The sequence below is a fragment of the Felis catus genome, chromosome D3 (genome assembly GCF_018350175.1).
Source record: "Felis catus isolate Fca126 chromosome D3, F.catus_Fca126_mat1.0, whole genome shotgun sequence".
NCBI lineage: Eukaryota > Metazoa > Chordata > Mammalia > Carnivora > Felidae > Felis > Felis catus.
In genome coordinates, this window is record NC_058379.1 from 52,724,326 (window position 1) to 52,746,122 (window position 21,797).

At 39.0% G+C, this 21,797-nt stretch overlaps 1 protein-coding gene across 2 annotated transcripts in view; it reads right to left on the reverse strand.

Moving 5' to 3' along the window:
* Positions 1 to 1,267: 1,267 nt before the first annotated feature.
* Positions 1,268 to 21,797, reverse strand: part of DSC3 (desmocollin 3) — a 55,673-nt gene continuing 35,143 nt past the window's right edge. The window contains exons 10-17 of one of the 2 annotated variants that reach the window (XM_019815113.3): positions 17,486 to 17,742; positions 17,233 to 17,375; positions 15,909 to 16,133; positions 13,498 to 13,722; positions 10,662 to 10,783; positions 5,763 to 6,020; positions 3,191 to 3,233; positions 2,961 to 3,096 (exon numbers count right to left, since the gene is read on the reverse strand). In XM_019815113.3, coding sequence (XP_019670672.1) covers positions 3,207 to 3,233; positions 5,763 to 6,020; positions 10,662 to 10,783; positions 13,498 to 13,722; positions 15,909 to 16,133; positions 17,233 to 17,375; positions 17,486 to 17,742 — 1,257 coding nt within the window. In that variant the 3' untranslated portion in view covers positions 2,961 to 3,096; positions 3,191 to 3,206. Of the gene's footprint in view, positions 3,097 to 3,190; positions 3,234 to 5,762; positions 6,021 to 10,661; positions 10,784 to 13,497; positions 13,723 to 15,908; positions 16,134 to 17,232; positions 17,376 to 17,485; positions 17,743 to 21,797 lie in introns of both variants that reach the window. The other variant, XM_006938833.4, reaches the window with a different exon arrangement.

The window sequence follows — 21,797 nt, forward strand, 5'->3', positions numbered from 1 at the left end:
AATTTCTATTTCTTTTATTACTTAAAACATCCTTGTAAGAAAGCAAGCTCACAGAAATTAATTCATACTACAGGGTGATTGACAGCCTGGAGTATTCACCACCTAAGTGTTATTGATCGCATTGGGAGAGAGATTAAAGAAAGGGGATGGACGGGAGAGCTGGATTTCTTTTGAGTCACACCAACATCAGTTTAAAACAGGGCAGTGAGGGGCACCTGGTGGCTCAGTCAGTTAAGCGTCCAACTTCGGCTCAGGTGGTGATCTCACGGTTTGTGGGTTTGAGCCCCGTGTCAGGCTCTGTGCTGACAGCTCAGCCTGGAGCCTGCTTCAGATTGTGTGTCTCCCTCTCTCTCTGCTCTTCCCTTGCTCATGCTCTGTCTCTGTCTCAAAAATAAATAAAATATTTAAGAAAAATTTTTTAAACAAAAACAAACAAAACAAAACAAAAAAACAGGGGAGTGAGTGGGGAAGTGGCATTTTACAATTCCCAGGCTTGAATTAGAACACAGCAGATGGTGATGGGTTTGAGGTCTTGAATCTTAGGATGGTCATGCTCCACTCAGTCCCTTCAGTAAGATTTGTGCCCCTCTCCCAGCTCCCTTTATCCTTTAAAATCTGACCAACACAGCAGGGTTTATCGGCTCTAAATTTTACAAACGTTGATTAATAGAAAAGGGAAGGAAACGGTGATGGAATCTTTTTACCAGAATTAGGTTTTTAAAAGCGTTCAGTATTAGCTCCAAGAAAAGCATTTCATCTCTGGAGCCTTGCTGGTGGGAGTTAGGGAGCCTGAGCTGGAACAGCCATTTGCCAGCTGGCTCCACATTTGTGCATGCAGAAAGAAACTGTGAAGCAAGGCTACTGTTCCACCTAGTTCCCTCTTCCCTTCCCACTGAAACCAGAGAAGTTTAATTAGCTGTATACAATTTAAAAAATTGTTCTTAAGTTTATTTTTGAGAGAGAGAGCGAGTGAGCATGGGAAAGGGACAGAGAGAGAAGCAGATGGAGAATGTGAAGCAGGCTCCACACTATCAGCCCAGAGCCCGATGCAGGGCTCAAACTCACCAACCATGAGATCATGACCCGAGCTGAAATCAAGAGTTGGACGCTTAACCAACTGAGCCACCCAGGCGCCCCTAACTGTATACAATTTTAAAGAAATTACCCAAATGTACATGAACAATTTCCTAATATGCTTAGTTAATGCAGCACATAAGAACTAAGTATAAGAGGCTCTCTCTTTTTAGAACTTTAGGTTCCTATTGTCAGATACATTCAGCTTTATATCATCATCTTCCCTTTTGGTTTTCATTTTATTTTAAATGTTGCATTAACTAGTGTGTGTGTGTGTGTGTGTGTGTGTGTGTGTGTGTGTGTGTGTGTTTATCCTTATCCAAAAGTAGAGCATTCCTATGAAAACTTTCATAAACCGAAATGGCATAAAGCAAAGAAGCAATTACCATTCATCCACATGGAAAATTTTTTTAGCGTTCCCAGTCCCAAAATTTAACCTCTCTTAGGCTTCTCTGATACCTTAGGACACATCTTACTAAGTGATGTACAAAATAAATGGAGATAAAGCAGAGATGCTCACAGACACAGTTCAAAGCTGAGGCAGCTTGATACTGAGATGCTGAGTGAAGTTCCCCGGGGGAAGGAGCTTGGCGGGCCCCCCTTCTCTGCTCTGGGTACACGCTGCCTCTATAAGGCTCACTGCAAGGTAAACGCTAAATGCTATCCTCTCTTTTTGCATATAAGCAAAATTCCTCTTCAGGTACCTTTAGGTGAGCAAAAACAGGTAGTAATGCAAGGTTTTCATGCAAGTGAAGTGGCGTAACATGGACTTTTGAAAAGTGGGGGATATCACTCTCTCTCTCTCTCTCTCTCTCTCCTATCTATCTATGTATCTATCTATCTCTCTACTCTCTCTATATCTTCAGTAGTCCTGAATCTCAGGGAAAAAGATGTTAATACTTAGGATTACAATCTCAACAGAAGATCTTTGGTGTTTTTTGTTCAAATACTGACAATAACTCTGTATAGTGAACATAGTTCTCTTTCTTGAGAATAAGGAAACTTAGATATATTCCTCATAATAATCCTTCTCCAACCCATAAAGCACACACTCAAAAGCATAAAAACAACACAATTTTTCAGTCTACAATTTCCTGTTGTAGTTTAACATGGTGGCTATGTATTTTTTAAGACCTTATTAGGGTAACCAAGCAGACAGAACTAACTGCCCTTCATGATCTAGTTGCCAACCGGAAGGAAAATGGAATTCTAGTGGTCTTTGGAGCTACTAACTCAGTGGTACAAAATTTTTAAAGAGCTAAAAATTGCAGTACAGTTTACCATAATGTTTGATATAATCCTATTAACTTAAATCTGGAATAAGAACAGAATTTCTAGCCCAGTAGCTGTTCTATATTCAATCAAGTACAGCATAGTTATCATTGGACTGATATTAACTAAACACATTTGTTGGAAAGCTATCTATAAAGAATAGCAGATCCTTTATAGACCTTAAATCCAATGTTACAGCCTGATTTTGCTAGCTGTCTATTTATTTTGCAATAAAGAAGGCAAAATACGTTTTAACATTTCAAACTTCTTGGAAAAGATAAGCAACAAATTGCTATAAAACTACAAATTGGTAAATAGTACAATTAAAAATTTAGAAAACTTCATATCTATTTTTCTAATATATATGTTAAAAACATATCTATATATATTAGAAATTGAAATTCTAATATATATTTAGCTAAATATATACATATATGTATGTATATATATACATATATGTATATATTAGCAATTGAAATTGAACTTTAAATATCCCTTTTGGAAACTTCCAGAATGTCTGGCAAAAACACATCTCATTGTAGCACATTAACATTATCTCTTTGTGCATGTTTCTGCTAATGTAGTAAATTTGGCTCCCAAATTATTTAAAAAGTCGAGGCCATCTTCTTCCTGTTTTTCGCTGCAGCACCCTACAGAACCAGCTGGAGATCCCTTTCCTTCATAGTTATACGTAAGGACATAATCTTGAGATGGCACATGGTTTTCATTCTGATTACACAGATGCAATTTCTGTAAAATAAACAAACAAAAAAAAAAGATTGTATTGTTGTATTATTTTAAGTATTCTTAAACATAGGAACATAAAATTTATTATTTTATTTACCTTTTATGTCTAATTTTTAACCAGTGTGTCCTCTAATGGAGTCCTACATACAAAAAATGCACATGATTGGTCGATATCACAACCATACCATAAAGTCAGTATATCTTACATTTCTAGTAATCCATACAAACAAAAAAAAATTATACATATACAAATGTTATATTTATGTATATTTAAATTATCATTAAATGCTTAACTCTAAACTTTCTATCTGGAGTTCAGGCTAGTCCACAAAACGGTGACACTATGCGTGGTGGCCTAGAATTTGACGTTGGATGTCGGAACAGTCCGGGTTTTGAGTCCCAGCTCTGGCTGTACCAGCTACGTATGTGACTTTAAGCAGGTCACTAAACATCTCTCAGTCTCACTTCTCACTCTCTTTAAATGGAGAATGGGATGGGGCGCCTGGGTGGCGCAGTCGGTTAAGCGTCCGACTTCAGCCAGGTCACGATCACACGGTCTGTGAGTTCGAGCCCCGCGACAGGCTCTGGGCTGATGGCTCGGAGCCTGGAGCCTGTTTCCGATTCTGTGTCTCCCTCTCTCTCTGCCCCTCCCCCGTTCATGCTCTGTCTCTCCCTGTCCCAAAAATAAATAAAAAACGTTGAAAAAAAAATTTTAATGGAGAATGGGAATATACACAGTGGGAATGTGTATATGGGAATATACACAGTGACTATCTCACGATAATGATAAAATAATAGCGCATGAAAAATACTCTTCCTTCGCCCAGCACATAGTAAATATTCAAAAAACATTAACTAAAACCACTACTACGTGCAGTTTTAAAGTAGGCAAGAATTATCACATTGGTTTCAGAATGACGTTTTCCGAGATAGCCAAAACATGACAAAATAGAGAGATGCGGAAGACATTTTAGTGAAATTAAAAATACTCAACATAACCCGGATTGCAAAGACCAGCCCTTTGCACTGGAGAGGCTATGCATTCAGCCACATCCACCCTCACAGTCTGTTACTGGCCAGCTTGTCTAACCCCCCGGCTCCTCCTCCTCACCTGTGTGCCCCCTGCCTCTCTAACCCAGAGCTTATTTCCTTGGCTTATGTTATCAAGTGTCTTTCTTCATGACCGCTTCAGCCTCATATCCCATTATGTGATGTGCACATTAAAGAACACCCCTAGGAGTGCTTCTTAAGCTTTACTCCTTCCCCTGCCTGATCTTACATGAATACTGGCTGTCTAGAAACAGAAAAGAGATTAACACTTGAATTTGACGGGAAAAAATATGCTATGGACATGCGATAAGCTATAGCCGCGTCACAGAAAGGTGTCTAGTTGCAATCCATTAAAGGATTAAGGGCTTCTGGTCCACTGTTGGTGTTACAATGGTACTGGCACACTCTGATAAAAAGAAAACTTAGTACCAGGAAGAATATTCAATCCAGTGGTTCTCTACCCAGGTGGCACATGTGAATTGCCTGAGGAGTTTTAAAAATAATAATACTAGGGCCGCCTGGGTGGCTTAGTCAGTTAAGTGTGTGACTTGGGCTCAGGTCATGATCTCCCATCTCATGGGTTCCAGTCCCACATTGGACTCTGTGCTGACAGCTCAGAGCCTGGAGCCTGCTTCAGATTCTGTGTCTCCCTCTCTCTCTGCCCCTCCCCCACCCTCAAAAATAAATACAAATTTAAAATAATAATAATAATAATAAGCCAAACCAATTAAATCCAAATCCTTCAAGGTAGAGCACAGGCATTAATATCTTGTAAAGGCTCCAGGGGGATTTTGATGTGGTCCCGGACTCAAAAATCATGATTTAATCCCTCCTTTGTTTTACATCCTTGCTGTCCCCTGAATAAAAATGTTTTATAGGGGCGCCTGGGTGGCGCAGTCGGTTAAGCGTCCGACTTCAGCCAGGTCACGATCTCGCGGCCCGGGAGTTCGAGCCCCGAGTCAGGCTCTGGGCTGATGGCTCAGAGCCTGGAGCCTGTTTCCGATTCTGTGTCTCCCTCTCTCTCTGCCCCTCCCCCGTTCATGCTCTGTCTCTCTCTGTCCCAAAAATAAATAAACGTTGAAAAAAAAAATTTTTTAAAAAATGTTTTATATATGAATGGTGCTTTTTACATTAAATATAGTTTATACAGCTCATCTTATTTAATGTTCATCCTAGAATTGTGTGCAGATGTTTTGTTTTCAGAGAGAGATGTAGATTTGATTGGGGGAGTTTTGTGATTGTAGGGAGTAAGATTTTTTTTTTCACATTCTTCTATATGAAAATAATTCGTGAGGTAAACTACATCTAGAAGTGGCATGTGGCTTTAGGTTGGATATTAGAAACTTCCAGATCTCATGAGATTTTAGAAATTAAAAGAAATATGACAGATGGAATAAAATCTCTTTTATGTTAAATAATGTAACAAAATCAAAGGGCATGGGGGTGGGGAGGCGTGGAGGAGGGCAGTGCTGGGAAGGACCAGAGAATGAAAGAGAAAAGATACATTGAAAAGATACATAGGGAAAAGCAACTTCTGCAACTGTGTGCTAATTTCAATTTCCTCTTGTTCTACACTTGGATATTTAAACCCTAGAATGGAAACGCTGAGGGAAACTCACCTCACCAAGGCGGGGCTGGGTGAAATTATGCCACTCGGAGTAGGTGTGTCTGCAGTTGTCCGTCTCCACGTGTCCTCCCCTGCAGGAATCCAGGGTGTGATGATGCCCCGTCCCCCGGCACGATTCCAGGGTCTGGTGTCCGCCTTTCACCATTTCAATGGTCTCCTGCCCTCCATTCTTCATTCCTGATCCCATGGTACCGCAAAAGCCTTGGCCAGAGTTATTGACTGTCTGGGTCATAAACCCATTGGCAGAACACTGAAATAAAATAAAATAAAATAAAATAAGACCATTTGTATCAGGAGGAAATGGATCCCAAGTGATAAGAAGGCAAGGGAGAGAGAATGTTTATTCAACGTTTTATTGATTCATCGTTCATTAACAGACATTTGTATTTTCTAATTGTGTGCCCGGTCTAGGGATACAAAGATGGGCATGATCCCTCACCAGCTCTAAGAAGCTCTTATTCCAGTTGAGGCAGAAAAATCAGATGATTACTTTAAGAATGTATACGCAGGTGAATGCAGAATGCTATAGAAACACTGAGGAACACATTAAAATCCACATCCAGAGAGAGTAAGTGGAGAAGTCTGAGAGTAGGGGCTCCGACTGAGAAATGGGAGGAAAAAACCACCACCTGCAGGAAGGTCTACAGGGAAAGGCAACGGGGTGCTTTGGGGGTCTTCAGCTTCAGCCTGTTGAGAGTGGCGGCCACATAAGGTTCAGGGTAAGAGAGGAAGTGGAGAGGTTATAAAAGGCCAGAGAATATAAAGATCCATATGCCATGCTAAAAAATATAGACTATCATGAAGATTACGGAGACTCAAAGAAGGGTTTTAATAGACAGGCAAGGCACATATTTTTAAAAAGTCATTCTAGGCAAATAATGTAAAAGACAAATAAGGAGACAATAAGTTGAGTGTCACAGATATCAGAGAGATATCACAGATATCATCTGAACCATTCTAGGTGAACCATGATAAGGATCTAAGCCAAAGTAGAAGCAAAGATGACTCACAGTGGCTGGACCCCATACAAAGTTTACTGGCAGTTAGATGGATGAAGCAGCAAATGGAAGGAATTATTCCTATGTGCTCTGCTTGTGCAACTCCAGATGGCATAATTCCCTGAAGTTGGGATTAAGGATGTGCTTGTGGGTGAGAGGAGGGGGAACAATTCAATTTGGGGCATGGCAAGTTTAAGAAACCTGTGGATGTCACAATGCATATATGAATATGGGGTCTGGAGCTCAGGTAGGGGAGCTGAGCTGACGCTATAATTCCAGAAGTCACCACCATATAGGTGGTAGTTGAAGTCACAGGGATAAATTATAACACCCAGGGAAAATGGCAGACTAAACAAAAAGAAGGCTAATAACAGAACACAAGAACAAATGTTTTAAGGGGTTGGTAAAGGAATTAGAAGACAGAACTGATCTGAAATAGCAACTGAGAGAATGAAGGAATCCAAAAGACAAACTCTGAAGCCATGCAGAGAGGATTATGGTAAGGAGAAAACATCAAAGCTGTTTAAGAACTGGTCCGAGTAAAGTAATCACCTCTCAGATTCAAGTAAAAGAGTGGCCACTGGTGATCTGTGTCAAAAGAATTTCCACGAAGTGCTGAATGAACAGGAACGAATGTCATGGAGAAATCGAGTATTAAATCTCTCAAAGAGTTCAGTTTCAAAGAAAAAGAGACATGGAGGGAACTAGAGCAGACAGAGTTGAGGGAATGTTTGAAGATGAAAAAGACTTGATTCAACAGTAACTTAATGCTGGAACCTCAGTTGGAAGTCTGGGCCATGGGTGAGAAGTCGAGTTACTGTGGCAACCTCAGGGTGTCAGTTCTAATTATAAACCGTTACTTTCAGACAAGACCTCCATTAAAATCAGGCTCCGTTGTGCCATCTTCTTGCCAATTTGTTTTTCTTCTATTGAATATGCAGAGTCTCTAACTAAACTGGAAGATTTTCAAGTTCAGATGATTTGGAGTTTCAGATATTTCAGAGTCTGAAATGTATCTATAAATGTCATACATAGTATCTCATTGCCTTAGAAAATTATACCAGAAAGGAGAACTAAAAAGTAGCCATTTGGTGGCGCTGCTGCCCTATATTTTTTGCTTAGGTTGCTGCTACCTTGAAATTCTATTAAAAAAAAACAAACAAACCTGATTATCAAATCTCCTTGATGGTATAGTTTTTGTCATTATAAATACATGTTCAGAGATCACGCAAGCTAATACCGGGAGACTTGAAGATAAACTAAAACCAAAGCTGAGTCCACAGTTCTTGTTTCACATTCTATTCTCTGTTCCTTCCTGACCATCTCCAGGTGCTCTGCCCAAAGTTTATTCTCACATGGTATCAACAGCTCCTTTTCCACGTCAATGATTTCCAGATTTAACTTCTCCAGTCCTGACTTTTCAACCAGCTCCTAACCCCATCTGAACTGCCTCTGACTTAAACTTAGCTCTAAAAGTAACGTCATCATCTTTGCTCATTGTACTAAAATGAGCTTACCCATTCACTACAAAGTTTTGTTACATTTTTAAAAAAAAATTTTTTTTAATGTTTTATTTATTTTTGAAAGAGACAGAGCGTGAGTGGGGAGGGGCAGAGAGAGAGAGGGGGAGACACAGAATCTGAAGCAGGCTCTGGGCTCTAAGCGGTCAGCACAGAGTCCGACACGGGGCTCGAACTCACAAACTGCGAGATCCTGACCTGAGCTGAAGTCAGATGCTTAACCGACTGAGCCACCCAGGCGCCCCTGTTACATTTTGCAAAAATATGCCTAAAATTATGTTCTGGTATAAATTAATAATCCCAAGTCCTTCTGAGAAGTGCTCCTAACAGAGAACAGGTAAATAGGTGTGAGTATGTTATGGTGAAATGGCCAATTAATACCATCAGCTCCAGCATCAAATGGTAAAGAACAAATATGAAGAACATCTCAATCATTCCATTCTCAGATATAAAATAAGATCTTACTTTGAGCCAAGGACTATCAGGGACTAAATGGGTTTTCTGAATGGAAAAATAATTACAGGGCTCCACATGGAGGCATGTCAAGCACAGGAGGGCTATGACTTTGCATGATGGTAGGAGGAGGTTAAAGAGAGAAAGTCAGTAAGAAAGGTATCTTTGACATATCAAAGGCTTGATATGAAGTCACTGTCCCTGGCTATGGCCTCTGTCACTTTGGCTTCACTTTTTATTGTGTTACTCTAAAGTTAATAAGCTATCATTTACATATTTGAAATACTGATTATCCTTATTTTAATTTTCCAGTTATCATTAGACTACTAGAGTTATCTCCTGCTTAAACTATAGCAAGATTCTAATCCTTGAACTTCCCCATCCTTAGTGTCTTCCTGTTCCCACTGATCACCCTACTGACTCAGCATCATGCTGTTCCCATTATGCCAATCTATGCAGGAAAACGTTCACTGGCCCTTCCTTTCCAAGAAGATAAACCCCAAATCCTTAGTGTGGCATATGACAGCCCCATCTCTTACATCCTCTCCCCCAAAACCCTAAGTTTCAAGCTTCTATTCTTAAAACACCATTTCTTCCATCTCAAAACAACTTCTTTACTATTTGTTGAATAATCCCTAAACTTTGTCATCCCCCTTTTCATTCTTTATTTTTTAATTTCATGTTTATTTATTTCTTTTGAGAGAGAGAGAGAGTGAGGGGGAAGGGGTAGAAAGTGGGGGAGACAGAGAATCCCAAGCAGGCTTTGCGCTGCACAGAGCCCAAGGCGGGGCTCAAACTCATTAACTGCAAGATCATGACCTGAGCTGAAATCAAGACTCAACCAACTGAGGCACCCGGGCGCCCCTCCTGTTTTATTCTTAAGGCTGTTTTCCTCCTCTTTAACTATTCCCACAATCTCTCCACTTTCAACCCCTTCTTACTCTTTCAGCTACAGAGTGATCTGTACGTCTTTCACCAGGCCCTTCAGGTTGATCCAGACAACACGAATGCACTTATGTATCACAAGTGTCTTTGAACTAACAGTGCTCTGTCATGGTGCTAATGTTTACTGAAATGTTCCTACTTATTTTTCCCATAGAAGTAGATTCAACTGCTCACAAGTACATTGAAATCTTTTTGAGGGAAAAATATGCCTTGTAAGAACTCTTGAAATATATGCACCCCCCCCCCAAAGAAGAAGCCTAGTACTAAGCACCTCAGCAGTCCCAAGAAATACATAAGGAAAGAAAGTGGCAATAATCTTCCAAGTAATCTACCCTCCGCCATATAAAAATATATATCTCTTTGGTATTTTCTTAATTTATCATCAGAACTTTTAGTAGGTTTTTCCCCCATTATATATGATCAAAGAGAGAAACAAATGATATCTGGAAATGTACATGGTACAGAGCAGCTGAAACACTGTTATTATAATAAATCCACATCAAAAAGTTTTAAATCATAGCACTAGAGGATGGAAAAATGATAATTAAAACAACACATCTTTTTGTAATTTTTTTTCAATGTTTTATTTATTCTTAAGAGAGACAGAAACAGAGCATGAATGAATGAGGGGCAGAATGAGAGAGAAACACAGAATCCAAAGCAGGCTCCAGGCTCCGAGCTGTCAGCACAGAGCCCGATGCGGGGCTTGAACTCACAAGCCATGGGATCATGACCTGAACCGAAGTCAGACACAACTGACTGAGCCACCCAGGCGCCCCAAAACAACACATGTTTTAAGAATTCTAATAAATGCCACTACATAAATATCTGAATATCAGCAGATAAAATACTTATGCCTACAAAATCTGACCAAATTAAAAATATAAGTTAACCCCTAAATTTCAAAATAACTTCAGGAGAATCAGTAAAAGAAATTATGGGAGATATTCAGAGATACTCATTTAAAACACTTACCACCTTATCATCTCCAGGTGCTTCTGTGTTTGATATGATTAAGTTTTGCTGTGCTAAATCTTCAGGAAAACCTTTTCTTTTTTTGGCACCAAAAACTCCACATACCAAAGTTAGCAATACAGCTGCATTTAAAAAAAAAAAAAAAAAAGTTTAACATACATAGAATAAAATACTCATCTTTTATTTTTTATTACCTCAAGTGCACAGGAGGAAAACCACTAACCACGGTCCCATGAATTACCTTGGCCTTTCTAAATTAATAGGCCATGATTTAGCTTGGATTTTAAAAATGTGAATTAATTATATGTGTGGATATATATATATATATATATATATATATATTTAAGTTTATTTCTTTTGAGAGACACAGAGACAGCACAAGTGGGGAAGGGGTAGAGAGAGGGGGAGAGACAGAGAAGAGAGAGAGAATCCCAAGCAGGCCCCATTGCAGGGCTCAAACTCATGAAACCGTGATATTGTGACCTGAGCCTAAACTCAGAGTCAGGCACATAACCGACTGGGCCATCCAGCAGCCCCATTAATTATATGTATATTTTGATAATAGTTCTTTTAAGGGTTCAAATTCTATCTATCATGCATGTTAAAGTATTCACAATCGTGGATTAAATAGTAAATTTTCAAAAAATTCAATGACATTAAGACAGTGACTTTAAGAGATTTACTCATTCCCAAAAAAACGGTTTGCCTGTATGAAAAGTGTGACAAACATACTTTTTTTCTAGAATATCTTATCTCCAAGTATCTTAATTAAAACTACTCCGTATTTTGTCTATTCCAAATTTTCATTCTATGTCATACCTGTGGAAGGTTGAAATATGTGTCAATAAGATTAGCAGTAATAATAATAACGGTTAATAATCACAGTTCCTTACAATGTTCCACAGGCGCCTCCACCAAGGATGGCCAAACTGCAGCCCCAAACCCCTTCCCGTGAATTTTTTGGATGACCACATGTTTTTGAATGGCCCATGAACTATGGTTTTTACATTTTTAAATGTTTTTTTAAAATCAAAAGAATAGTAGTTCATTACATGTGAAAGTTATATGAAAGTCAAAGTTTAGCATCCATTAATAAAGTTCTTTTGGAACGCAAGCATGCCCATCACTTAAATATTTCCTATGGCTGCTTTCCTACTAGCAGGGTAGATTTCCCTGGTTATACGTGAAACCCCATGGCCTGCAAAATGTAAAATATATACTATCCAGCCCTTTACAGAAAAAGGCTACCAATCTCTGCCTGTTCTATGTGGTCACTTGTTAAACTTTCTGGTTCCGTGTCCTACCCCACTCTCTTGATCCACTCCACTCCAGCCACACCAGTGTCCCTGTCATGCCTTGACTTCTCCAGCCACCCTCTCACCTCAGGGCCTTTGTGCTGACCTCTGACTGAAAAACTCTTTCCCCCAAGTACTGTACTTAGCTGATTCTTTGACCTTTCACAAAAATCATTGAAGATAACCTTGTCAGGCCTGCCAAACCATCCACTGAAAACCGGAGTCACTAGCCCTAATCCTCCCCCAACACCACACACACACACACACACACACACACACACACACACTCCACAGCACTACAGCTCCTAATTATTTTGCTCTATTTTTTCCTCCACAGCATTTCACTTATTTATTAGTTTACTGTCACAAGGCACACTGTTTGCATTTGGTTTTGTCTGTTTTGTTCACTGATGACTCCCAAGCAGCTGGACAATTTCTGGACTATAGTAGGTGCTCAATGTATATTTATTTTGTTGAGTTGTTGAAAAATAATGAGCATTGTACTGTTGGAAGCTTTTCACATGAGTTACCCAATTAATGCTCAGTGCTGCCCCATAAAGGAGGCTACAAATACCCCCTTTCACAGATGAGGAAACTGAAGCACAGTTAAGTAACTCGCCTCCGGTCTCATGGCTTGCAAATGATAGAGCTGGGTTACGAACTCAATGGTTTGGTGCCTGGGTCTTGCTCTTAACCACTAGTCCTATCACAGAACAAAGGAACAACAGCTAATCTAGGCTGGAAGAGTGGATGGAAATAAAAAAAAAAAAGAGGATAAAATATGGTACCATTGGGAATGACACAACTGACAAGCAAGAGGTTAAAAAAAATCCAAAACTGGCAAGATACACCGAAGAAGAGGTATTGCTGTGATCCGAGTAAGTGCCCTAAGTCCGTGGCTGAATGATGACAAGAGATCACAGTGGCTTATAGTGGACTTTCATACGGCAGTAGTCTTAGAGTGTTGATTTTGCCCTAAAAGGGGTAGTACTAGGACCAAGAAATGGAAACTATACGTTGCCAGATTTGGAAAAAATCTAAGGAACTTTAAGCAGCCCTGTCCAAATATGAAATTTTGTAGCACAAAAAGGATCTTGCTCCTTCTTCCCGAAAATATTCCATCAGAAATCTGATAATAACACGAAAGCAATTTGTAATGAGGACTCACCCCGGCTGGACAGTTGGACAGGATTACTTTTTAAAGACCTTTTCCTGCACTCAGACATTTGTGAGATAGATAGATAGATAGATAGATAGATAGATAGATAGATAGAGATAGAGATTTTTTTTAGTTTCTTTTTTAATGTTTATTTTTGAAACAGAGAGACAGAGCACCAGCGGGGGAGGGGCAGAGAGTGAGGGAAACACAGAATCGGAAGCAGGCTCCAGGCTCTGCGCTGTCAGCACAGAGCTTGATGTAGGGCTAGAACTCAGGGACTGCAAGACCATGACCGGAGCCGAAATCAGACGCTCAACCGACTAAGCCACCCAGGGCCCCTTTTTGTGATATATTTTAACTTTAAGTAGGCAAAAGGACTTACAAAATAGTAATGCTATGCCCAGCAGTATGGCCAGGATCGCCCATTTTCCGAGTATTACTCCTGCGCTCCTTCGGGTCAGCAGACATTGACTTGGATGAGTACAATCACACAGATTAACTCTCACGGTTTTTGTTGCAGATTGACCTTCTCTATCTTTTACAGTAATAGGAACACTGTATTCCTGAAATTCAGCATTTTTCTGATATGAAAGACGGGCAGCTGTATCTGAAAGAAAATGAAAGAATTATATTTTTAATGGACATTTACTTCTAGCATTTGTTTCATCACACTTGTTTCTAAACATGCTATTCTCAAGGAACCACCTGCCACATGAAAAGGAATAAAAATAGACAACTACCTTCTATTATTCTATCTTCTATTCTGTTCTTAGTGCTACCTTTATCAGCACTAATATTACCATGTATGTGTTGCCCATCGTAACTTTCTAGAAGACAGGCTTAGAGAAATAACTTGGCATTGGAGTGACCCAGTAGCATGTCTGCAGTATTTAATATTACTTATCTATATCCTTATTTACAAACCAATGATGCTAATTGGCTCTTGACACACACTTCAACCATTTTTCTATAGTACCAGTTTATGGTACTTATAAAGAATTAACAATTGTTACACACAAAGCATGTCCGAAGTCAACATTCTCTTATCCATTTATTTTCTGGTATCTGTCCATTATCTTTATGTGCAAGGTAACTTTTCAAAGTACAATAGACGCTTTGTTATTATGCCTTCCCTCTAGAAGTAATCTCAATACCACAAAGCTAGTTAATGCCACCCAGGCTGGGTATAAGGCTTACATAAAAACAGATTTATCTGTATCATAACAATATGTTCTTATCAACTATGATATTTCCCCAATAGTCTTGATACCTACTGTAATGACTTTATTATCAACTGATCAAAAGCTCCATGCATTTTCAATGCCAATCACAACCTTCTGAGTTTTGCAGTTAAGTGAAATGAAGAAGTAGCACCATGCACATCCTGGAAGTCATCTGTAATGTCTAAGCCTTTCTTAAACGCACTGTTGCAGCTGTTAAGAACTTCAAAGATTTCTGCCTGCATCTCAAATGTAGAGCTCCCCAGAGGAGAGTGAATTACTGCTAAGGTTTAGATGGAACCTTCCCATCTCCTATTGTGGCTAAGGTAAAATCCTCCAAATTCCTCTCCTCCCTCAAGACCACAAGCTGTACCATAGTCACCTCTGCTGTCCTTGTCACTCAACTCTGTCCTCTTCAAACTGTCCTGTCACCAATGTCACCTTGTTAAGACAAATCTGGGCACAGCATTCCTTACTGGCACACTCCCAGTGCATTCCTGCTGTCACTGACTGTACAAAAGTCAGTTTCCTCAGCTTACTACATAAGGTGCTTCATCACCAGATTCCATCGCCACTCCCCCCCACCCCAACTCTCTGGGCATTCCTGCTAAAACCTAAACTCTAACACTGGTTTATTTATCCCCTTAGCATTTTTCTTCTTTATGCATATTTATTAACCAATTATTTATTAAACAATCACTTATTAAGCAGTTAGTATCTACTAACCACTGGGCTAGGTGCTGGCGAAACACAAATGAATCACAATTATCCTGAGAAACTCATGTATTGGAAAAGAAAGGTAAACAGGTGATAACACAACACAAAAGGAGGTATAATAAAGGTACAAAAGGTCATGGTGCTACTCCTTCTACTTCAAGAAAGACTTCGTAGATGTGAGCATCTGAATTGCCATCATGTCTGTCTTGTTAATCTCTACGTGTATCACCAGGGTCAGAACGGTGCATAGTAGATGGTAGGGGCTCCGTAAGAACCTCATGAATTAATACCAAGCTATGAAATGGGAAGGGTAGTATTCTAGGAAGAAAGGATAGCACACACAAAAATTCAATTGTATGGAAGAGAATGTATAGTAAGAAAACAGCAGTGAATGGTGGCTGAAATATAGAACTACACTCCCCCAGAAATCACTATCACAGGATGCTGTCCTGACAGCTCCCATCCAACATCTTTCCAGAACACCATAGAGTGCTTGCCTCCTATACCCACAGTCTCATTTCCAGAGTTTGCTTACACTAAAATTTAAACGCCCCATCTCTGTTCTCTCTTCACCTCCCTGGAGCCACTTTAAAACCACACCGGAAACAATTCGTCTTAATGATAAGTTGCCCAATATTTTCAGCAAAGCTTTTTTGTCTTTGTTGTAAATGTAAATTTTGCCTTCATAAAAAATGATAATTTCTTTCATTTTATATACAATATAAAGATCCCATCATAATATTTGTAAATGGTCGAATTAGGCTTCTAAAATATGTTAATAAGAATATTTTAGCAAACAAGCAAATTCACCCTCAGTTATTTTAGAGCATATAAATCGTTACTGTTTATTAAATACCATTAACTTTGGTGAGGGTCCACATTCTGTTCATTTCTGGAGAAGTGTCTGCCAAGCTGAAATAAAATGGAGGGCCATGGATAGGTTCATCGGGATCGACAGCCGAAATGTCAGTATACCTCATCTTTGGTTTGCAAATTGTTACATAACTTTGAAGTATTTCTGGTGGGTTATCATTCATATCTTCAATGTTAACTGCAAGTGTTCCAGTACATGATCTACCATCTAGGAAGAAAGGTAAAAGATTTAGTGTAGTTTTATGCGTTAACATTTTCTTAATAAAATAAATTACCTTCTATATATGATATATGTTTCCTCAAATAAGCTGATATTAGAAAAAATGGTAAATAAGAATGTAGAAGGATAAATTAAACCTGTAGATCATCTAAAACGAGTACTGCCATTGATAATATCAGTTACAACTGCCAATAAACTTTTTGCCAGGATCACTACCAAACAAGAAAAATCAATGTGTGAACTCTGTATTCGCAGGGGCACCCTCTGGTACAGATGTTAATGAGCACTAGAAAGGCTACAAAAAGTTATTCTAATCTTGGTACACATTTAATCCACTTAGCAAGATTTTGAAAATATATGATGCTTGGGTTCCCCAAATATTCTGATTCATTTCATCTAAGTCAATGCTACAAAATGATTTTTTTAATTTTTTAAATGTTTATTTATTTTTGAGAGAGAGACAGAACATGAGCATGGGAGGGACAGAGAGAGTGGGAGACACAGAATCTGAAGCAGGTTTCAGGCTCTGAGCTGTCAGCACAGAGCCCCATGCAGGGCTTGAACTCACGGTGAGATCATGACCTGAGCCGACGTGGGATACTTAACTGACTGAGGCACCCAGGTGCCCCTACAAAATGATTTTTTAAGTGCCCCAAGTTATTGTAATATGAAGCCAGGGTTAAGAAACTCTGAGTTGTTTTAAGCAACAGAATTCAAGCAAAGGGTCACCTAATAATCAGCTAAGTTACTCAAAGATTCGATTTAAAATGGCATGAAAAGATTTAGAAGATTCTGGTGAGATCGTCTCATCCGATCCAAGACTTAAGTTTCCTCTTTGCCCTCCAACAAAGAGATCTATAAGCATGTGAGGTCCCACCATGCTGGGGATATAAAGATAAATAAATGGCTTCTTGTTGCTATGAAGGTTCACCTCGTTAAATGATTAAGGGAAATAGGAACCGTCTTCAAAGTAATTTCTGACAATTCAAAAATACCTATCACAACAATTCTGCACAATAATAATTGCAGCTTATTGTCCAATTCCTCCTAAGATACCATATTAAATAAAATTAACTTTTTTTTTTACCTTGGTCTATTGCCAGGACTGTTATATTATATAAGTCATTTCTGGGAGTCATGGCCTCCCGGTCCAGGATTTTGGAAGTTGTGATTGACCCTGAAATCTCATCAATGGTGATCCATCCTTTAGGATCATGCAATTTTTTGTACCTATTAATGTAAAATAAAAAGTCTTCAGCAATATAAAACATATTAAAATAAATTACTGTCTCAATTATTACAAATACATTATTAGTATGTGGTTACAGACTTCTTCCTACCTTATGCCGCTGGCACTTCTAGTTTCAGGGTCATATGCCTTATAACCATTGACCTTTGACCCCACTGCTGAGTGTTCTTGAATCCGTACATACTGGGCTGCAGGGCTACATTCGGGTCCTTCATCCTGATCCCTCACGTGAACTGTGACCAAGGCTCTGTTCATGGTTGTTCTGAGTGCAAAATCTCGAGTAAATGGAGCTTCATTGCTTACTCCAATTTCCAGGGTCACTTGGTGGTTTTCTTCATAATTCAGCGGCTTTTTAAAAAAGCACATGCATATCAGCATCAGTGTAAAATACCTTCGGAATTTCAAATAACAAGTGAACATCTGCAAATATGAACAGTGGTGCATAAATTCTATGCTCCCATTCAATCAATATGGACTTTTACCCTTTGCTAAAGAGAGAGGCGATTCTTCACTAAGCCTTTAGCAAGAGTGGTCCAAAAGTTTCTAACAGATGGTTTTATGGAGTTGTGGAAAAACAATTCCAGTTATACTCTCATAGTTCATTCTTACTAAGGAAGATTACTCTGAACCTGGAGACAATGCAGAGAGATGACAGTGTTTTTATGACCCTGCTTTAGAGTGCTAACAGACCAGCCAAAGGGGCATCTAACTCCAGGAGAATGCAATTTTGTTTGACTCACTACTTCCTATTGACTATGTCCATTTCCTTAACCACCACACTATAATCCCTCTGCTACACTATGCTGCTTAATTGGTTCACCAGCCTCTAAAAATATTTAAGTGAATCCTTTGATTATAATTGATTTTTAGACAGCGAATCAAGCAAACCCATAATAACATTATTTTACATTGTACTGCAAATTTGAAGTATTTTTTTTATTTGATTCTCTTTCTGCTTATCAAAACCATCACTGGCTGACCATTGAACAAAATAAAAAATGAGGAGTAACATTTTTATTTTAAACCTTTCCCCATACCTAGCTATTTTCAAGCTGAGATACTAATATCATAAGTCCGCTAAGAAGTCAAGAAAATTTCTGAATCTTAGAAACCACAAAATATGGGTGAAACTTTTTTAAAATTTTTTATGAACATTCTAGAAAACAGAGAGGCAAGAAGGGAAAAAGAATTAATATGTTTATCTATTGCTAATGAACACTCTCACAAATTACATGTGTGGATATATGATCATGCAGAGAATGAAAGCATTCATTGGAGATGAGGCATGGATAGAAAGTCAGGAAACAGCTGCTGCTCTGGGGGAGGTGCAGTGATTTGATCAGGGCCACTTACTAAAGCCTTAGAATTTCTTTATGTAATTTTTCGAGGTTTGCACTGCATATTGGTTTAGAGGCTTAAAACTCTGCAAGATTGGAAATCTAGTAGGATGAAATCAGCGATTAATGAAAAACCAGGAATTCTCTTCCACCACACGGTAGCTTTAATGTTTCATCAATTTATTTTATATTTTTAATATTTATTTCTTTCGGGGAGAGTGCAAGCGGAGGAAGGGCCGAGAGAAGAGGACAGAGGATCCAAAGTGGGCTCTGCACTGACAGGCTAGCAGCTGTGAGCCCAACGTGGGGCGCGAACTCACAAACCGTGAGATCGTGACCTGCAGTAAATAAAGTTGGACACTCAACCGACTGAGCCACCCAGGCACCTGTTTCATCAACTAAAAAAATGTTCAAAAATATCTTATATCTGCACTGAGATGCTAGTATCTCGCTAGAAAATGAAGTGCTGTTTTATGGCGGACTCTCTATGTTGAGAATGACCAAGTAGAGTATCTTCTTCATCAAGCCCATGTGCAACTGCTGCTGTTCAAATAGAAAGGAAATGCTGAGATGGAAAGATTACCCAGGACTGAGCTGAAGACTGCATCAGCTCAGGGTCTACAGTTCCAGAAAGTTCTCCGACATGGACAATTATAACACAAGACCCAAGAACATGTAAGGCTTCTAAAAATAGAATAATAATATCCTACAGTTTACCAAGTGTTTTCACTTTCATTATTATAATTGAATAGCTACTAGGGAGGCAGAGATAAGTATTATTTATATTCTATAGATAATACAGAGGCTAATTTCAAAGATCACATAGCTATGCAAAACAATTGAACATGGGGCTTAAGAGCATGTACTTGGAATCAAAGAGACCTTCACTCAAATACTGTCCTACTGCATCCTAGCTGTGTCACTTTGGGTAAATTTCTTAATCTCTCTGACACTAAGTTTCGTCCTCTGCACAACTGTTGTAAGAATAACATTTATTTAACATTGTAAGCCCACAGCGAGTGCTTTACACTATAGGTTTTAGTAATCTCTCCGGCTGTCACGCAGCCAGTCGAAAGAAAAAGGTGACGTATTTTTTGTTAACATCCAATATGATGCATAATAGGAGACACAAACTAACAAGACAATGTTTGGAAGCTTTGTTCAGATAACGAAGTATATTTGAGCAATCTTTGGCTTGAATTACTGATTATTTAATTCTTTTTTGGTATAGAGGAATGAATAAAGTTCCTTCCTATCCATTATTAAGTACACAGCCTATGTGAAAGAAAGATGGATTTCAAAATGCCTTGGTTATACAGTGTTTGATTTTAAAATAGAAGATACCTCATCAATGTTACAAAGTACTTACATATATAACTTAAGTACACGAACACAAATCTCTAGCAAGGTAAAAGATAAGGTACGTTTACATTTTTTAAATATTTGTTTACTTATTTTGAGACAGAGAGAAAGCAAGTGGTGGAGAGGCAGAGAGAGAGGGAGAGAGAGAATCCCAAGCAGACTCCACGCTATCAATGCAGAGCCTGACGCAGGGCTCAATCTAACAGACCAAAAAATCATGACCTGAGCTGATATCAAGAGTCAGACACTTAACCGACTGAGCCACACAGGCTCTCCAAGGATACAATAACTTTAAAGACCAGTGCAGTTACCAAAGGATCTCTGTAATGAATTCAGATTTTCTAAGGGGTTGCGTAAAATATAGAAAGGAAGATATACCAGAGAGAATGCAAATTTTGTTGCCCAAAATGTTAGAGAATATTATGAATGGCTTAAAGAAAGAAGGAAGGTAAAATTACCAAAGGAGCTAATAATAACAGAGGACAGAGATAATTTAAAGAGGAAACTCAGATGGGGCGCCTGGGTGGCTCAGTCGGTTGAGCGTCCAGCTTCGGCTCGGGTCATGATCTCACAGTTTGTGGGTTCGAGCCCCACATCAGACTCTGTACTGATGGCTCAGAGCCTGGAGCCTGCTTCAAATTCTGTGTCTCCCTCTCTCTCTGCTCCTACCCTGCTCATGCTCTGTCTCTCTCTCTCTCCTTCAAAAATAAATAAAAAAACATTAAAAAAAAAAGAGTAAACTCATAGAAGTAGAAATTTATTGAAGATACAAAAAGAGAAGACCTCCTTGTGCAACTGAAGTCATGATTTTATCAAGCCATGTAACCCAAGTATGGGAAAGAGGAGAGCTAAGGGGAACATGACCCCAAGGGTAGCACGCAGGAAGAATAGCACTGTAGCTCTGACGAAGGGCTCTGCATCAGGAATGTCTCAGTTTGCATCCTGGATCTGTCACCTTCTATCTCTATGAATGGGGGCAAGTGACTTTACTTCTTTTGACTCAGCCTCTTCATCTGAAAATGGGAAGAATGATAGGAACAACCACTGGGTTGTTATGAAAGTTAAAAATAAATCTTTGGAGTCCTGTATATTTTTGGAGGTTTTTTTTTTTTTCCTTTACAATTTCAAAACATGGGAAAAGCAGCAAAATAAATTAATTTTATAAAGCATACCTAATATTGATTTAAACAGAAACTGTGCAAATTAAGAAAACTATATTTTTTATTGTAAAACGGGGATAATAATAGTATCGTATCCTAAAGGGGATATGACAACTAGTTAAAACCTACGTAAGGTGTTTAGTATCATTCCCTTGACATGAAAGGTGATCAGTACTTGGTAACTACTTTTAAAATTCTAAAAGAATTTCCTAGACATAAGAACTAGGATAGGGCGACTGGTTGGCTCAGTTGGTTAAGTGTCCGACTTCAGCCCAGGTCATGATCTCACAGTCTGTGAGTTCGAGCCCCGCATCGGGCTCTGGGCTGACCCCTCAGAGCCTGGAGCCTGCTTCAGATTCTGTGTCTTCCTCTCTTTCTGCCCCTCCCCTGTTCATGCTCTGTCTCTCTCTCTCTCTCAAAAATAAATAAAAACATTTAAAAAATGTAAAAAAATAACTAGGATATAATTATCAGTGCAACTATCTTATGTTTAAAGATAACGGGATTAAATGCATATAAATTTTATTGCAGAGGGAGGGGTGTG